The 16,921-nt window shown below is 43.7% G+C and overlaps 1 protein-coding gene across 1 annotated transcript in view; it reads right to left on the minus strand.

The window, feature by feature from the left end:
- Nucleotides 1-16,921, minus strand: part of GRIN2B (glutamate ionotropic receptor NMDA type subunit 2B) — a 377,246-nt gene that overhangs the window by 158,436 nt on the left and 201,889 nt on the right. The window contains exon 4 of the mRNA XM_031444063.2: nt 5,746-6,344. Coding sequence (XP_031299923.1) covers nt 5,746-6,344 — 599 coding nt within the window. The remainder of the gene's footprint in view (nt 1-5,745; nt 6,345-16,921) is intronic.

Below are 16,921 nucleotides of genomic sequence, written 5' to 3' on the forward strand. Positions count from 1 at the left end.
AAGGCCACCATACCTAACAGTCCACTTATAACTATACATTTGTGGAAACTTTTGACTGGTTCCCATGTAAATTATATTAAGTGAACCTATAATATGCATTTCCCTTACCATAAAGCTCCCTGTGCCTGGCCCCCCACGAATATTTACCAACAACTGACAGATGGGTAATGACCAAGCAGCTCTTGCCCAGTGTCTAAAAACTAATTGACTCAATTCCTCATTTATTTCTTAACCTCTCAGCACTTTCCAGGCCAAGCAAGTTGAGGGAACATCCCATGGGAACAATCCAGCTAATCCAATGGTTCCGAGGATGGGGCATCTGCCCCAAAGTTAAAGGAAGATCGTGTTCACCACAGCTTTTTTAATAAGAACCTAACAAAGCACCTTTCTTCACATCAGTTGTCCCCATCTCTCAAAGGCTGAGCCAGAGGAGGATTCTGGCCTTTTGAGACAGCGATTTTCATGAGGAAGGAAGAATTTGGGGGTGTCGGGGTTGGTGCAAAACAGTTGTTGAGTAGGAAACCTGAGGACAGCAGGGGGAAATAATTAGGCAAGATTCATGAGAGGTTTGTGATGTTGAGATCCAGGCATCTCAGAGAGCATCTGCTTTGTCTACATGTCCCCAGAGCTGCTACGTATGAAAAGCAGGAGAACTGGGTCCTCAGGACAGAAAGAGAGCCCAGAGGTGAGCGGCAGGTCCGCCACCATCTGAGTGAGAGAAAGAGACCAGCGGAGTAGTGGAGGCTGGTGGAGAAGGAAGCTAATCATCAACGGCTCCCTGACAGAAATGATAAAGGAAGAACACAGACACTTGCCTGCGAACAGCTAACAATTCTCCAGCTCAGGGGGATGAAGAAGGGCTAGACAACTGGCCTGATCACTTTCTAAACTCTTTCAGATCATCTGGTACCAAAAGGTTCTCAGACTTTTCTCGGAACTGAGAAGATCCTTCACTTAGAGAATCGCATAGCATAAGAAATTCTCCATCTCTTTCAATCAAATGAAGTTCCCAGTTGGAATGAAATGCTCTCAGCACGTCTTGGTATAGGGCTCTGTACAACATTTGCTAAGAAGGCATAATGAATGCTACAAAGTTCTAACAGAAAGTTAATTCTTATCAGTGGACAAAGTAGGGTTGTTACATTTAGCAAAATAATAATAATAATATTACATTTGAATTTCAGATAAACAACAAATTATCTTTTAATGTCAGTATGTCCCGTACAATACATGAGACAGACATGCTAAAAAAATTCCGTGTTTATCTGAAATTCAAGTTTAACTGGATTTTCTGTATTTTTCTTACAACCCAGGTAAAAAGCCTTGTCCAGTAGCTTGTAGACACTCTAGAGTCACCTGGCCTACAGGGGGCCATGCTTCAAGGAACTAAAAAGTTACCAGTAAGCTGGTTCTCTATGTCTGTGAGTCTGTTTCTGTTCTGCAGGTAAGTTCATTTGTGTCCTTTTTTTTAGATTCCACATATAAGCAACATCATACAGTATTTTTCTTTCTCTTTCTGGCTTACTTCATTTAGAATGATAATCTCCAGGTGGTGGCGGTTTCATGGGTGTCTACATCTATCCAAACTCATCAAATTGTACATCTGAAATCAATGTGTAGTTTATTGTACAGGAACCATTCCACAATAAAGGTGTAAAAAAAGTTATCAGTACGGAACTCTCCTTTGGATTGGTACCTGATAAACAGCATTCATTTGACAGTGAACGAAATAGTTCATTTTAAGGATCTTCTCTGAGGGTGCTTATATGTCACTAAAAAAACTTTTTTCTTCAGTAACTAACAAGTAAATCACTTCAAACACGTGTCTCTCTTTGGGATTCAGGGATGTCATAGCACCTCCCGTCTCCATTCCCTAAATCTAGATTTATGAACTTCCTTCGCATGGAAAGCAAGCCGCAGTCTGGTCAGGTATAAGTGGGCACTTCCGCTTGCAACGGTTCTGTGAATGCTACTCAGTTTTCCCGAAGGTGAGAGGAGAAGCCGTTTCCTGACCCTGTATTCGGCGCGTCATCCTGAGCTCGGTCCCCCTCCAGATGCCTCCTGAGGAGCCTTCATCCCGATGCCGCTGCTGAGAGATGAGCATCAGGCCGAAGAAGTCCTCCTTGCGGAATAGCGACCCATCTGCAACAGTTTTATCCGCAAAGATCCCCCGCCGGGCCTAAGCGGTGTGGCCGCTTGGCTTGTTATCTACAAGAGTGAGCCTAGTGAGACGGGGGCTCTGAAGAGGGGGACAAGGAGGAGGAGCTCCGGCTGGGCGGGCCGGCCTGAACTCCACTGCTGAGTCTGAGTGCCCCGCTCTTTTTGGTCCCTGTTAGTCAACCCCGCCCAATCCTTTCTGGGTCCTGATAGAAAAACATATTAAAACGCTCCTAAGAGAGGATAGTGACTGGATTCTAGAACCATACGAAGCCGCACTTGGGAGGAGAGGAAGGAAGAAGCCACGGAGAAGAGCGAGGGAGGCAGGGACGTGGCAGGGCAGACGGCTGAGAGGTGTCCAGCTGGCAGTCAGACACAGAAGCCTGGGGACACCCGGGAACCGGGGCAGGGGAGAAAGCTCAGAGGAAATACCTCAGTGGGGGAGCACTCTCGTAAGTGAGACGAGACCTTCCACACAGGGGAGTCAAGAGGCGGTGGACTCTCTCTGCCCTCCCCTGGCACCCGAGGGACGTGTGAGTAATCTGCGCTGTGCCGGCCCTGCTCCCGTCAGGACTGCCGCACTGGGGAAGACGGACCGGGGCACCTGTGGTCCCCTGGACAGTAACCTCTAAGGAAGGAGCACGGAGGACTGAGGAGGGCTACCTCCCTGAGGGGCTGCAGGCGATGATAATGGAGGTTCAAACCAATGGTGGTTTCAAAGACACAGCGGTTACAGTCCAGGCTTCAGAGGTAGCAGTTACGTTCTAGTGTGAAGTAAGCCAGATGAGAAATACCTTTCTGAACGCTGTCTACCCAGAGGAAGTTTTAAAGTAAAAGTAGGCATTCCTGGCCGTACGTATGGACCCTAAGGTGAAACCCACTTGATTTCCTTGTGTAGTTGGCAGGTATTTCAGTCTTGATACTCCTTCATTGTTAGCTGTGGTTTTAATGAACAAATACTTGGTAAAATAACCTGGATCAGATTTGAATTTAGCACTTAAAACGGGGAGAAAACATGCATGCACAGAACTGAGTAAACAGTAAGTTTTTAGAGGAGATCCCTCTTGTCTTGCAAAACGGAGCAGCACAAGGAAGCTGCTGTGGGCAGGAGGGCGCCGGCAGCTCAGCACCGCGGAGGACGGCTATGCATCTTCCCTGCGCCGCACAAAGGAGCAAGACGGACAGGTCACGGCTCTCACCGGACTTGCAGGGAAGAGGTAACAAAGCACAGCAGTACGGGAGTCGGCAGAGTGGCTGTATAGGAAAAGGGACAAGAGTGATGTCAGTGAGGGCTCGGGAGGGCCTTCCAGTGGAAGGGACGCCGAGACTGAATCTTGGAGGAGGAGGCAGGTGAAGGGCACCTGCACTTGTGTGTTGGTGGGAAGGGGCATCTGGGGAGTACATTCAAGGCAGGAGCAGGAGGTGGGAGCGAGCGAGAACCTGGTATCTTCAGAGAACTGAAGTCAGCTCAGTGCGGCAGGAACGTAGGGTCGGGGAAAGCATGGCGTGAGACAATGTTGGAAAGATAGGGGCTCATGCTGTGGTAGATTTTATAAACCATATTAAGAAGATGGGACTTTATTATAGGAGCAATGAAAAGCCACTGAAAGGTATTAAGCAAGAGAGTGATGAAATCACATTTGCATTTTAGATCACTCTGGCTGCAAGGGAGATTGAAAAGAAGCAGAACTGGGAGCCAGGAGATATTTAAGAGGCCCTGCAGCAACGCAGGCAAAGAGATGGGCTGGGATACGGCACAGGCATGAAAGCAAGTGAATGCGCTCCAGGAAAATCCACAGGCAAGGCCAGGATTGGCCATGAGGCGTCAGGGCTATGGAATCAAGGACCCTGGAAACCTTTACGTTAGGCACCTGGGTAATAGGATGTGCCCTTTACAAGTGGTGTCGATTTGGCAGAGGAGGGTGGCAGGGTGACGGGAGAGGAGAAAGCAGTTGAGCTTTGGGTGTGGTATGCCCTAGGGCCCGTGGTACCCCAAGAGCACATGGAGTCATCCTGAGAGGAACAGACATGGGGCTCAAGGAAGACATTTCAGCCAGAGACATCAATTTGGAGGAACATATAGACATTCACTGGATTCTTGGCAATGGATGAGAAAGGAAGAGGGTCCAGGACAGAACCCCGGTAAGCACTCATTTGTAAGGGATGTGTAAGGGAAGGCGAGCATGCCGGGGAGCTGGAGACGGAATTGCCAGCGAGGCAGGAGGAAAACCAAGACAGTCTGGACCAACAAGTGGTGATGACCAGGAGGGCAGAAAGAGCAGAGAGTTCAGAGTGGAGACTGCTGGGAATGGATCGCAGATGCAGCCACAGTAAAACTACTTCTAGTTTCAACTGGATTAGGAACTTAGTCGAGAGGCCATAGTTCGAGTCCCTTCCAGACTTAAGACAAGTGTAAGCAGGTAAACATTCAACCTCCACTGAATGTATTTCAGCCTCCCTGGAGTACACGTTCTAGTATTTTATTTCTTAAGCTGGATGGTGGGTACCTGAGTATGTATTAAGTGTTTCTGAATATCTTTCTGTGTGTCTGATACAGTTCATAATAAATGTGACATGCATATTGGTGACTGAAAGGAAGTCAGATTATTGAACAGCATGTCAAGTTATATTTCTATTTATGTAAAACTTAGATTTACATCCACAGAGATATACGTGCACAGGGAGATGGTCATTAGTTATTTCAACAATGACTGTTTCTGGTTAGTCAGATTTAAGGTCATTTGTACTTTCTTTTTGAGCTTTTCTATATTGTTTGATTTTTTACAATGTACACAGTAGCAGTTTTCTACAAATAACAAAACCACAAAGCAAAGTATAGAAAGTTCTACCCCACATGGTCACACAGTGGGTTAAGAGGCCGTGCTGGACCCTGAGGGGAGCGCAGAGGGCAGAGTCCCACCCATGTCTTCTTGTTGGATAAGCCAGACCGGGAGCAGCCGTTAGCATTGCCCCTACAGCGGTGTTCTCACTCTTACGGGCAGAGAGAGGAGACACAAAGGGGACAAAAACCAAGGGAAGAATCCTTTTCGTGTGCCTAAAGACCCACATGACCTACTCCGCACGCCCTCTCAGGACAGCGGCATCCGAAGGGAAGTAATCCTCCCTCACTTCTGTGCCTGCCTCGTCTTTCACAGACCAGGCAGCAGAGGTCAGAGAGCCCTGGCTTCAACTCCACATGGAGCCTCTTATTTCAGCGTGACTTTGGACAATTTACATCCACAAGCCTTTTCTCTTGTACTGTAAACTGGAAACAATTTTCAAAAGCTGCCTAAGAGAGTTGTTGCCTTGAGGGTAAAGAGGTCAAACATGGGGAGTAGTTAGAGGAGGAGCTAGCGCACAGCAAGTGATCAACAAGTGGGGGGGTTAGTGTCTCTCAGAACAAGGACACAGCCCAGCAAGCTTTGGATCTGGAACACTCCCACCACCACGGACAATCGCCATCCCAGCGGCCAGCCTGCAACCTCTGACACCTTGAAGTGCTCCTCCCTCAGTTTCTGAACCTCCAGCCCAGTCTTGGGCGCTCTCCTGAGACCTCCACCATCAGTGTGCCCTCCGCTCCACACTTACCTATTTAGCATATTGGACTGGTAGATTCTCTTCTCGTGGGTGTTGTAACAACTGCTCTTGGGCTCAGGGATGAAGCTGTGTTCGGACAGCATGTCGGAAGCGGCGGTGGTGATGATGGCGATTCCATCCCTCACTCTGGCAGGTAGGCCATAGTCCCATTCATCGTAGGACACAGAGATCAGCCCGGTGGGGAACTCCGAGGGCACTGTGTCTGTATCCCCGGCCACCAGACTAGGCACAATCCACGTGTAGCCGTAGCCAGTCAGCCCGACTGAGTTAGCCACTTCAAAGATGTAGGTGGCTTCCTCCTTAGTGCAATAAAGAAGAATGATGGGGCTTTGAAGTTTCTTGAGCTGGTTCTGGATCTTAGAATCTCCATCATCCAGGGACATGTCCAGCAGGAGGACTTCCTCTAACTCCCAGCCCACGAAGCTGTTCTCGATGGTGCTGCGAATCTTGTTTACAAAGTCCTGGTAGCCAGGGAAGTAGGTGGTGACGATGGAGAAGATGTACCAGTCATACTCCTCCATGATGTTGAGCATCACAGAGGCTTGCTGTTCAATCGATGGGCCAAACTGGAAGAACATGGAGGATTCATCCTGGAGGAGTAAAGATATGGAAAAAAAGAGAGAAAAATCAAAACAAAGATGGTGAGGGGAGAGTTCAAACCAGTTATATACAAGGATTTGTGTTCAAGGATTTACTTTTTCCATATAATGCCTTTAAAATTGGATATGTTTGACACAATTAATAGCACATTGAGTTTCCTCTCTCTCTTCCACTCTGATAATGAGATATGAAGTTAGAGAAAGGCACAAACAGGACCTAAGCTACAAGTTAGAATGACGTGTATTCAAGGTCATACGTGATTAAGCTTTATTTTAGAACAACGCATAAGGATTGATTGTGCCTTCTCTTACCTACACGAGGCCATGGGTCTCCATCTGACCTGTGTATGACACACAACTCTCTGTCAATTCTAAACATCTTATGTTTTCTCCCGCCTTTCGAGGGAGAAGTCATTTTAAATTTGTCCCACTTTAGGCTGTATTTCACCTGCTGCTCTAAGATGTCAAGCCCTGCATTTTATCTCCACCTTGCAGCTAGAAGAATCTGAAACCACAAGTGAAGACTCTCTCAGCCTTGTCCTTCTCTCTCAGTCCATTTTCCCCCGACTTCCTCCTGGGTAATGGCATCTCTTTGCTGGGTTAGTGGCCCCTGTCTTCTTATCTGATGGTTCATCTCCATTTTATAACAATCCAGGCTAACAAAATTGTGTTATTCTCAAAGGGGTGGTTCTTTTTTATCCCCAAAACCAGAGCTTCAAAGTACAGTTACAAGAGATCAGGCTTTTAAACAAAATTACATGGCAAATTCTTAGTTCAGGAACATATTGTTGTACAGCTGAGAAATCGCTGAGCATTTTTTGGGCACCCACTATCGAAAAAAAAATACAGGCTAGAAAATATCCAGCTGGTGTCCAAAGACCCTGATTCGGCAATAAAGCTGCCAGCCCCTGGGCTCTGCCAGAGCCGTGTCTGCTTCGTGTGGCCTGAGCGCTTCACATTTCCCACAGGTGGTCCAGTAATGAACAGCTGATGCTCAGTCATTTGGGGGCAGTTCTTTCTGCTAAGGGTAAAGTGGTGCTTATAATGGCCCCCTCCCCTGGCTTAAACAGACAGTCAAAGAGGAGCCTCACAGGACTATGAAGTTCAGAGAAGCAGAGAGGGTGGGGCATGGGAAATGGGTGGGGAGGGCACAGGAATCAATTCAGAACAAAATAATGACTTCATATGCGTTCATTCCAGCGGTAGCCAGCCCCTGCTCCTGGTCTTCTCTCATTTCAACACAAATATGTACTGCTCTTCAGGTGAAGCTGACCTTGTCCTTATGTTTGTACGATACAGAAGGAATCCAGGACAACAAAGCTGAATTAGTACAAGACTTGTCAGGGGCCCACAGAGAACCACAACAACAGAAAAGGCAGGCTAGTGACAAAACAACTCACTCAGAATGGTTATCACTTTAAAGCAATTGCCATCTGTTTTCCTTGCTACTTCCAGCTAAATTAGAGAATTTGGGGATTCTCAAATGAGATGAACCATCACTTGAGTTTTCATAAGCCCAGCGCATATAACAAAGTGACAAAAGCTTCCAAATGTGCCTTAAAATGTGCAGGCTTAGGATGAAAGGGATCTCAACTGTAAACAAAGTAAGTCTGCCCACTCGCTGATAAATGAACATACCTTATCACAAAGAGGTTCTTGAATACCCACAAAGTTCCATCTACAGTGAAACCACAGCGTTTCAAATACAGCTAGAGCTAGCCCTGAAGAAAACTCATGGAGGTCCACAGTAAGCGAGCCCATGCTAATGAAACTGGATTTAGAAGAAAACCGATCTATTACACACCAACGTGACCCTCTTCTCTCTTAGTCTTCTCTTAAAACTGTCTCACAATTATAAATGTGCTCCTAAAGAAATTGCCGGCTACTATGTGAAGAAAGCCAATGTATGGTGAAAGTAAGAAAAGAGAAAAATTAATATGGCTCCATCTTACCCTCACTGCATCCTCACCTTACCTCCTAATTCTATTGTCCTTCGCGATCAACCTTTTTCTAATTTCTCTGCTCCCACCATGCCTCATTCAACCATTTTCTCTTGCCAATCCTTCATTAAAAAAGGATGCTTTACATGACCATTTTATCTCTGGCACCAAGAGGAGGTTAATGAAACCAAACAGAAATCAGAAGACAGAGTTATAGCTTGGGCAAATGTTTCCTGGTATGATGAGTGGTCTAGTGTTATTAATTTAGTTGACACATCAATCTGGTATATAGCAATTGGGAATGAAACAACTCTTTTTCAACAAAGCTTTGGGCTAACTATAAGTTGTAAGCAGTGACAGGCTTTGCAAATTATGGTCACAGCCACAAATCAAAGAGCAATCTTCACGTGTGCATGGAGTGGAAAGGACTGGTGGCCACGCATCCATCTTTGCAGGCACCTAGCATGCACTGTGATCACCACAAGAAGTAGCATCTTCTAGGCTGAAGGACAGGGATGTAATTCAGTGTGCAGCTCACTGCACTTCCCCACTTACATTTTTATCTCCTTATTTCATTACAAAATGTTATATGCTCAGGTCCTTGGAGCAGTCTCCTCTTCCTATGGAAGATTCCCAGTTAAATTTATTGCATGAATGTACTTCTTCAACTTGCCTTGAGAGCATCTTTAAGGTAGTCCTAGGTAAAGGGCTACCGTGACTGACAGGTGCAGTTAGCACAGGGAAGGTACGACTGCACATTAGATCCATCAGTCTCAAAATGTTATGTTGAACCGCATCACGTTGATGTTCATGGTGTTTACGTGCTAATAAGAAGAAACAAAAATAGGTACTTTTTTCATTCAATTAACTGTCTCAGGAAATAACTGCCTAAAGCATCATCATTACATGAGTTTCTTCTTAATCACTGAGATCGCCTACAGATCCACTTCAGACATAAAGGATTAACTACCTGAGATGCTGATGGGGCCCCTAGCAATTGGTTTCAGCTGTCAGCCCATTTTGGGGATTGCATCAGCTAAAGAGAACCGCTTCACCCAAGGTCACGTCCCCTTCCTGGGCTAAAGTGCACTGAATGGCTGTATGTCATGGAGTCTAAAGACCCGGTCCTCTTGCCCTAATTCTGGGCAACTCTGAAGGGTCAGTCTGTCTTTAGAACTTCCCACAGATTGACTTGAGCTTCCATCAAAACTGCATCACAGCTGCGCTCCCCTCTTTGCCCGCTCCTGCCCAATTTTCCCTTCCTTTCACTGTGCTGATCTCAAGAGCACCCCCTCATAAACCTCCGGTACACTACTCAGTCTCAGACTCAGCTTCTCAGGGAACCCAGCTCCACACTTTATCCATCTTCCTGTTTTCAACATGGAAAAGAGATGGGCTTAAAACAAAATGTGGTTTCTATTTTCAAATAGAGAAATGACTAATATCGTAGAAAGATAAGTCTTTGCCCATTAGCTCCAGAGGAGAAAACTGGGACCAATGGGCAGAAATACTAAAAGGCACTGTTTGGTTCAATATAAGAAGTACATTTGCAACAATTATAGCTGTTTAAAATGAAATGGCCCTCATAAGATGGTGAGATCTCTGTTGCTATGCACATTCAAAAAGGAGCTGGACTATCATGGGATAAAGGGATTCTCCTCAGTGCTCCATCTGGAAAATGTCTTGCTCATCTTTCAGAACTTGTTCAAAAGTCAGCTTTTTAATGCATATCGTCTTTTCTAACTTCCTCAGGTCAAGTTAGTTCTCTTTCCCCTGTGTTTTATAGTATTTTATAAATGCCCCTATCATAACATTTATTTGATAAAAACTTTATTGAAGTATAGTTGATGTATAATATTATCTACAGGTGTACAATACAGTGATTCACACTTTTTAAAGGTTACATTCCATTTATAGTTATTATACAATATTGGCTGTATTCCCCATGTTGCACAATATATCCTTATAGCTTATTTTATACATAATAGTTTGTACCTCTTAATCCTCTACCCCAATCTTGTTCTTTCCCTCTTCCCTCTCCCTGCTGGTTATCACCAGTTTACTCCCTACATCTGTTAGTCTGCTTCATTTTTGTTATACTCACTAGTTTGCTGTATTTTTTTAGATTTCACATATAAATATTGTCTTTCTCTGTCTGACTTATTTCACTTAGCATAACATCATCCAAGTCCATCCATGTTGCCACAAATGTCAATTCTTCATTCTTTTTTATGGCTGAGTAGTATTCCATTGTGTGTGTGTGCGTGCGCGCATGTGTGTATACCACATCTTCTTTATCCATTCATCTGTTGATGGGCACTTAGGATGCTTCCATATCTTGGCAATTGTAAATAACACTGCTATGAACATTGGGGTGTATGCATCTTTTTGAATTAGTGTTCTTATTCTTTTTGAATATATACCCAGGAGTGGAATGGATGGCTTAGATAGTGGCTCTACTTTTAGTTTTTTGAGAAATCTCCATACTGTTTTCCATCATGGCTGCACCACTTTACATTCCCACCAACAGTGTATGAGGGTTCCCTTTTCTCACAGGAAGCCTATATGCCTGCCTCATCCCATTAGAAAAATATATGTTTCTCAAGATCAGGAACTGTACCTTATTCATATCTGGATCTCTAGGTAGCACAGGAAAAAATACTTAAATGTTTGTTGTATTAATATTATAAAGAAGACTCCTTTATTCAGTGGGAGAGTAATTAAAATGACCTTGATTGTCTCAACTGGTCCAAATTTCTATGCTGATGGCACATATCTACTGCACAGAAATAAGGAATGCCCGAAGAGTTGTGCACTTTAACAAAACGTGAGGAGCTCCACCCTCCAGCCAGGCAGAGGCAGCAAGTGTACCAGCCACTTCTCCACTCCTCTCTGCAGCAAATTCCTTGAAAGCATCATCTGTGGCTTACTTCTTCCAACTCTGCTTCTCCCATTCTCTCTTACACAAACTCCAGTCAGATTTTTTCACCCTAGCACCCCACTAAAAGTCTTCTTGTGAGAGGCAGTTGCGACTCTGGTATTGCCAGCTCCAACGTCCATCTCCTGTAAGCAGCCTCTGACATGGGTGATCGCTTGCTCCCAGGCATGCTTTCTCCTCTTGGCTTCCAGGGCCTCACATTCTCTTGACTTTCCTCCTACCTTATTGGTTGCTGTTCCTCCATTGCCTTTGCTAGTTTCTCCTCTTCCTTCCGACCTTTTGAAACTGGAGTGCCCAAGGGTCAATCCTTGGTCTCATTTCATTTCTACAAGCATTTGTCTCCTCGGAAATCTCATTCAGTCTCCTGATTTAAATCCAATTTCTATCCTGTTAACTTCACACCTCTTTCTGCAAAACTTCAAACTTCCACATCAAACTGCCTATATTACAGCTCCACTTGGATATCTCTGAAATATCTCCAACATTGCCCAAACTCAGCCTTTCCCATTTCAGTTAAAGGCTACTCGAACTTTCTAGTTTCAATGCCTCTCTTTCTCTGGAATCCTATATCCAACCAGTCAGGAAACCTAGATTACCTGACCTTCAAAATGTATCTAGAACTAAACCTTTTTTCACCAGCTCTGTTTGAGCCACCATCATCCTTCACCCAATCACTGAAAGAGCCTTCTAACTGGCCTCCCTGCCTCTGCCCCTGACTCCTACAGTCTATGCTCAACAAAGAAGCAAGATGATCCTTTTAAAGCTTAAATCATAAGATGTTACTCTCTGCCCCAAACCCTCAATGACTTCCCAATGCACTGAAAGGAAAGCGTCAACAACGTTGATTTTGACCCCCGTTGCCCCTGAGATCCACCTCCTCCCTCTCTCTCTTCTCCAAGCACTCTGACCTCTCTTAAACACATTTGCACATTTCTGCTCCAGACCTTTATTCAAGCTATTTCCTCTGCCTGAAACACTTCTTCCAGCTATCAGGGGATCCTCAGGGCTAGCACACACGCCTGTTTTTGGTCTTTGCTAAAACCTCACCTTTTCCACAAAACCTAATCCTGAGCTTGCAGTGCAATACTACAGCTGTGCTTTCCTGTCACAGGCAGGCCTGAGCCCCCTCACCCTGCTCAGCTTTTTCTTTTTGCCATAGCATTTATCACCATCTAACAGACAATATGACATATTTATTATGAATGTAAGCCTCTTCCCAACTAGAGTGTAAACACCATGAGAGCAGGGATCAATTTATTTGTTCATTGCTGTAACTCAGCACCTAGGATGGGGGCCTGGTCCAAAGTGGGCTCTCAAATTTGTTGAATTGTAAAATGTGGTAATTTTCCATTGTGTGTGTGTGTGTGTGTGTACTAACATCTTCTTTATCCATTCACCCACTGGTGGGCATTTAGGTTGCTTCCATGTCTTGGCTACTGCAAATAAGACCGCAATGGGAGTGCATGTATCTTTTTTAGTTAGTTTTCATTTTCTTCAGATAAATACCCAGAAGTGGGATTGCTGAATCATATGATAGTTCTATGTTTAATTTTTTAGGAAACTCCATACTGTTTTCCATAGTGGCTGTACACTCCCACCAACAATGCGTGAGGGTTCCCTCTTCTCCACATTCTCACCAAAACTTGTCACTTCTTATCTTTTTGAGAATATCCATTCTAACAGGTGTGAGGTCATATCTCACTTGGTTTTGATTTGCATTTCCCTGGTAATTAGTGATGTTGAGTATCTTTTCATGTGCCTGTTGGCCACACGGATTTCTTTCTCAAAAAATGTCTGTTCAAGTCCTCTGCCCATTTTTTTAATCAGATTGTTTTTGCTATTGAGTTATATGAGTTCTTTATATATTTTGGATATTAACCCTGTATCAGATTTATGATTTACAAATACTTCTCTCATTTAGTAGATTGTCTTTTCATTTTGTTGATGACTTCCTTTGCTGTGCAGAAGCATTTCAGTCTGATGTAGTACCACTTGTTTATTTTGCTTCTCTATTACTCAGCCATAAAAAAGAATGGAATCTTGCCATTTATGACAACATGGATGGACCTTGAGGGCATTATGCTAAGTGAAATAAATCAGACAGAGAAAGACAAATGCCATATGATTTCACTTATATGTGGACTCTAAAAAAAAACCCAAACAAACAAATCAAATCAAATCAAAACAAAACAAACAAAAAAGCCAAGCTCACAGATACAGTGAACAGACTGGTGGTTGCCAGAGGCAGGGGGTGGGGGAAAGGGAGTCAAAGATACAAACTTCTAGTTATAAAATAAATACATTATGGGGACGTAAAGCACGACATGGTGACTATAGTTAACAATACTGCATATTTGAAAATTGCTAAGAGAGTAAATCTTAAATGCTCTCATCACAAGAAAAAAAAATGTTTGTAATATGTATGGTAACAAGTGGTAATTAGACTAATTGTGATCAATTCACAGCGTTTACGAATATGGAATCATTATGGTGAAAACCCGAAACTAACATAATGTTACGTGTCAATTATGCCTCAATAAAAAAATGCCGCAATTGATGTAGCAACCAGACATTTCACAAATCTAGTTTACGTCTGCTGGCTAACCGATTGACAATATATTTTTCTAGTATCTTAAAGTCTCTTACATTATTTAAATCTTAGCGCTTTATAATATCATAGGGATTATGATCCTACTAGGATATTCATGTAGTTTCAGATTAAATAAATGTGATTTTTCTTCGAGTCCCTCTTCCTAGTGTATGAGTAGAAAAGTCCTTCTGTTCTCCTTCTAAATTCAGTTTTTAAGGAAGATGTGTGTTTGATTAAAGGCTAGGACTGCTAGGCTTTGGCTGGAAGCTTTCTCTGGTGCCACCAGGTTTAGAAGGCAAGTGAGAAATGATGGGCTGGGGGGGTCAGGTTCGCCCCAGCGGGGTTGGTCCTGGGCGTTTCTTCTTCACTTCTTCCACACTGAGCACAGAGGGAAGCAGAACATGGGGACAAAATTCTCTTTCCTCTCCCAACATAGGGGAAGGATTTTCTCTCCCCACCTAATTCCAAGAGACCCCCTTCTTTGATGACTATAAATTCGGATTCCAACCATCATTTTCTTCAGGTGACTAACACTGGTATTAGCTATTTAGGGTGGGTTTGAATAGCGTCAGAGTTTTGTGAGCAATGCCTTGCAAGAAAAAAAAAAAAAGCCCAGTGTTCTCCAGCCTCACCATTAATCAGAAATATCATGACTGAAACACACAGTGGACACTCACTGGTGGAGAACCATGATCTTTTCTGCCAGTTAAATGCCAGACTCATTCTTTCTAAACCCTCGCACACAAAGGAGAACACTCTGGGTTTTCAAAAGCCCATGAGCAGATACTCAAGCAGACTGAGCTAGTCTAAGAGCCATTCTGGATAACTAAACAACTCCCACAGAACTCAGCATTTTCTTCCTTATTTGTTCTTTCAGAAGATAATTTTGCTTTCCCCTTGAATTTTGCCCCGTTTTCCTCCCTGAGTCTCCCTCTTGGATGTGTTTCAATAGCTGAATTTAAGCCACAGATGAGAAACAAACTAAAGGTACTTACTTTGAGAATGTCTACATGGTTCTTCCTCTTCTAGGTCTCAGACAATGTTATAGCAAGAAGAAAGCTTATAAGTAACAGACAGGGCAATAAAAGGAGAAGGATAAAAAGGCCGATTCCCTCTCGCTAAGACACCCAAGTGAATTACAGAGTTAAGTCAGGGAGCGAAGGGACTGGAGAGGACCAAGAGAACGTCCAGAATGTGCTCCTGTGCCTCTGGAAGGTATCAAGATGCCAAAACCTACCGCATTTCATCTTAAATTAAAACTCCTCTCTGTGGCTTGCTCCACTGTGTACATGAAAACAACTCTCAGATATACTGACTTGTATTTTTATTAAGAGGTTCTTTTCTATAGAAGACCGAGCTGACAAGTTCAACAACAATCATGTTCTGTGACTGAATAAATGTACTTTTAAGTAAATGCAACCAAAGAAGGTAGGAGAATAGGAAAAGTTGGAAAAAAATCAAACAGATAGGGAAAAAATGATATAAATATTAAACTAACAGTATCAATTAGGCAGTGGGATTATCAATATCAGACTAAATTTATTCAGGCAAATTTACAAAATTAAGTGTGTTCAGAACAAATATAGATCTGAACATTTCAGGAGGGAGGGAAACAGGTTGGTGGAAGAGTGCATGCTTATAGCATGCACGAGGTCCTGGGTTCAATCCCCAGTACCTCCATTAAAAAAAAAAATAAAAGTTAGATCTGAACATTTCATAGGATAAAAGGAAGGGCATGATCAAACTAAAACATATAACTAAAGGAAAACAAAAAATTTTTTATTAGATATGAAATATTAAATCCCAAAGTGCCTATACCATCAAAACTTTCCGTTTAACTTAAGCTGAGAGGGTAGAGTTTACAGAAGAATTCTGGCCATTATTAAAAAACAGGATGAAGCACAGGCCAGTGATGGTACCTGACACACTAGCAGCACTTTTCAGAGTAAAGATGTTGACATCTGTCTCAAATACATTAACGTTCCCATCTCTTCATATGTATCTGATCAGAGCATCATATTCACATACCAGTGGGAGTGGAGAATTAAGGAAGCGCCCCTGAGACGAGAAGGGGAGAAAAGGCATTTTATATTTGATCAAGCTAAGAGTGCTGGTTCCTAATCTGTTCCTGAAAATAACAAAGCACTGGTTCTAGACACCATGATTATGTTCACACACATGGGTTTTTTCAATAAATCCCTGGAATACAAAAAGTTCTTTGTCCTTCTATCCCTGTTTCATATAGAAAGATGTAGCGTTGCTGAATTTAGAATTTGGACCCACCATGCTTATTTGGCACAGGTTAACAAGCCACTGTCTCCTATGGCAGAGAGAAGTTTTTTGAGAAAGTTTTCTCACCAAATATCCAGGGATCTGTTTTCCTAGGTCCCTGAAACGGGAAACTGATCGTTGCTTCCTCACATAAAGCCGAAGTACGGCTGTTCACAATTAACGCAGCCTTGAATTTATTCACTTGTCCCAAACCAATTCAGTCCTCCGTCTAAAAGAGGCAGCACATTTTGAAGGGCTCCAGAAATGAAAATAAAATTGCATACAGGCAGATTAAAAATATATATATACATTTGCAACAGCTTGTCAGCACCTGCCGGTCTCAGCCTCACTGGATTGTAGGACTTAGAATTTTAGCCACCAGGCGTGCCACCCATCCAGTCTTTAAACCAGGACTGGCCTCGTCCCATCCATACCAAGAGCAGCTTGTAAAGCTGACGGGGCTGCTCTAAGCCCAGTATACAGAGCACCTGATGTGAGACTGGTCGGGTGCAGACGTGCCCACCCAGAAGAAGTCTTCCTTTTTAACAGACTCACCATGTGCCCAACCAAAGCTTCTTCCTCATGTCCTGACTTTTATTCCAGCCTCTACTGGATGAGGAGCCCTACTCAGAACTTCCAGCTGTTCTGCACAGCCCCTGACACCCCTGATGCTGGACCCTGCTCCCTGGATCTGCAAGTGCCAGCTGAGGGGGACACCCCTCTTCTACCCTTGACAGTGAGAAGTTTACTTTGCTTTGTCCACTATTACATCAAAGCTCCATAGACTAATAGTTCAGATCCCACTATAACTGGGCTGCAAAAGGGTGAA

The sequence above is a fragment of the Camelus dromedarius genome, chromosome 25 (assembly GCF_036321535.1).
Source record: "Camelus dromedarius isolate mCamDro1 chromosome 25, mCamDro1.pat, whole genome shotgun sequence".
Classification (NCBI taxonomy): Eukaryota; Metazoa; Chordata; class Mammalia; order Artiodactyla; family Camelidae; genus Camelus; species Camelus dromedarius.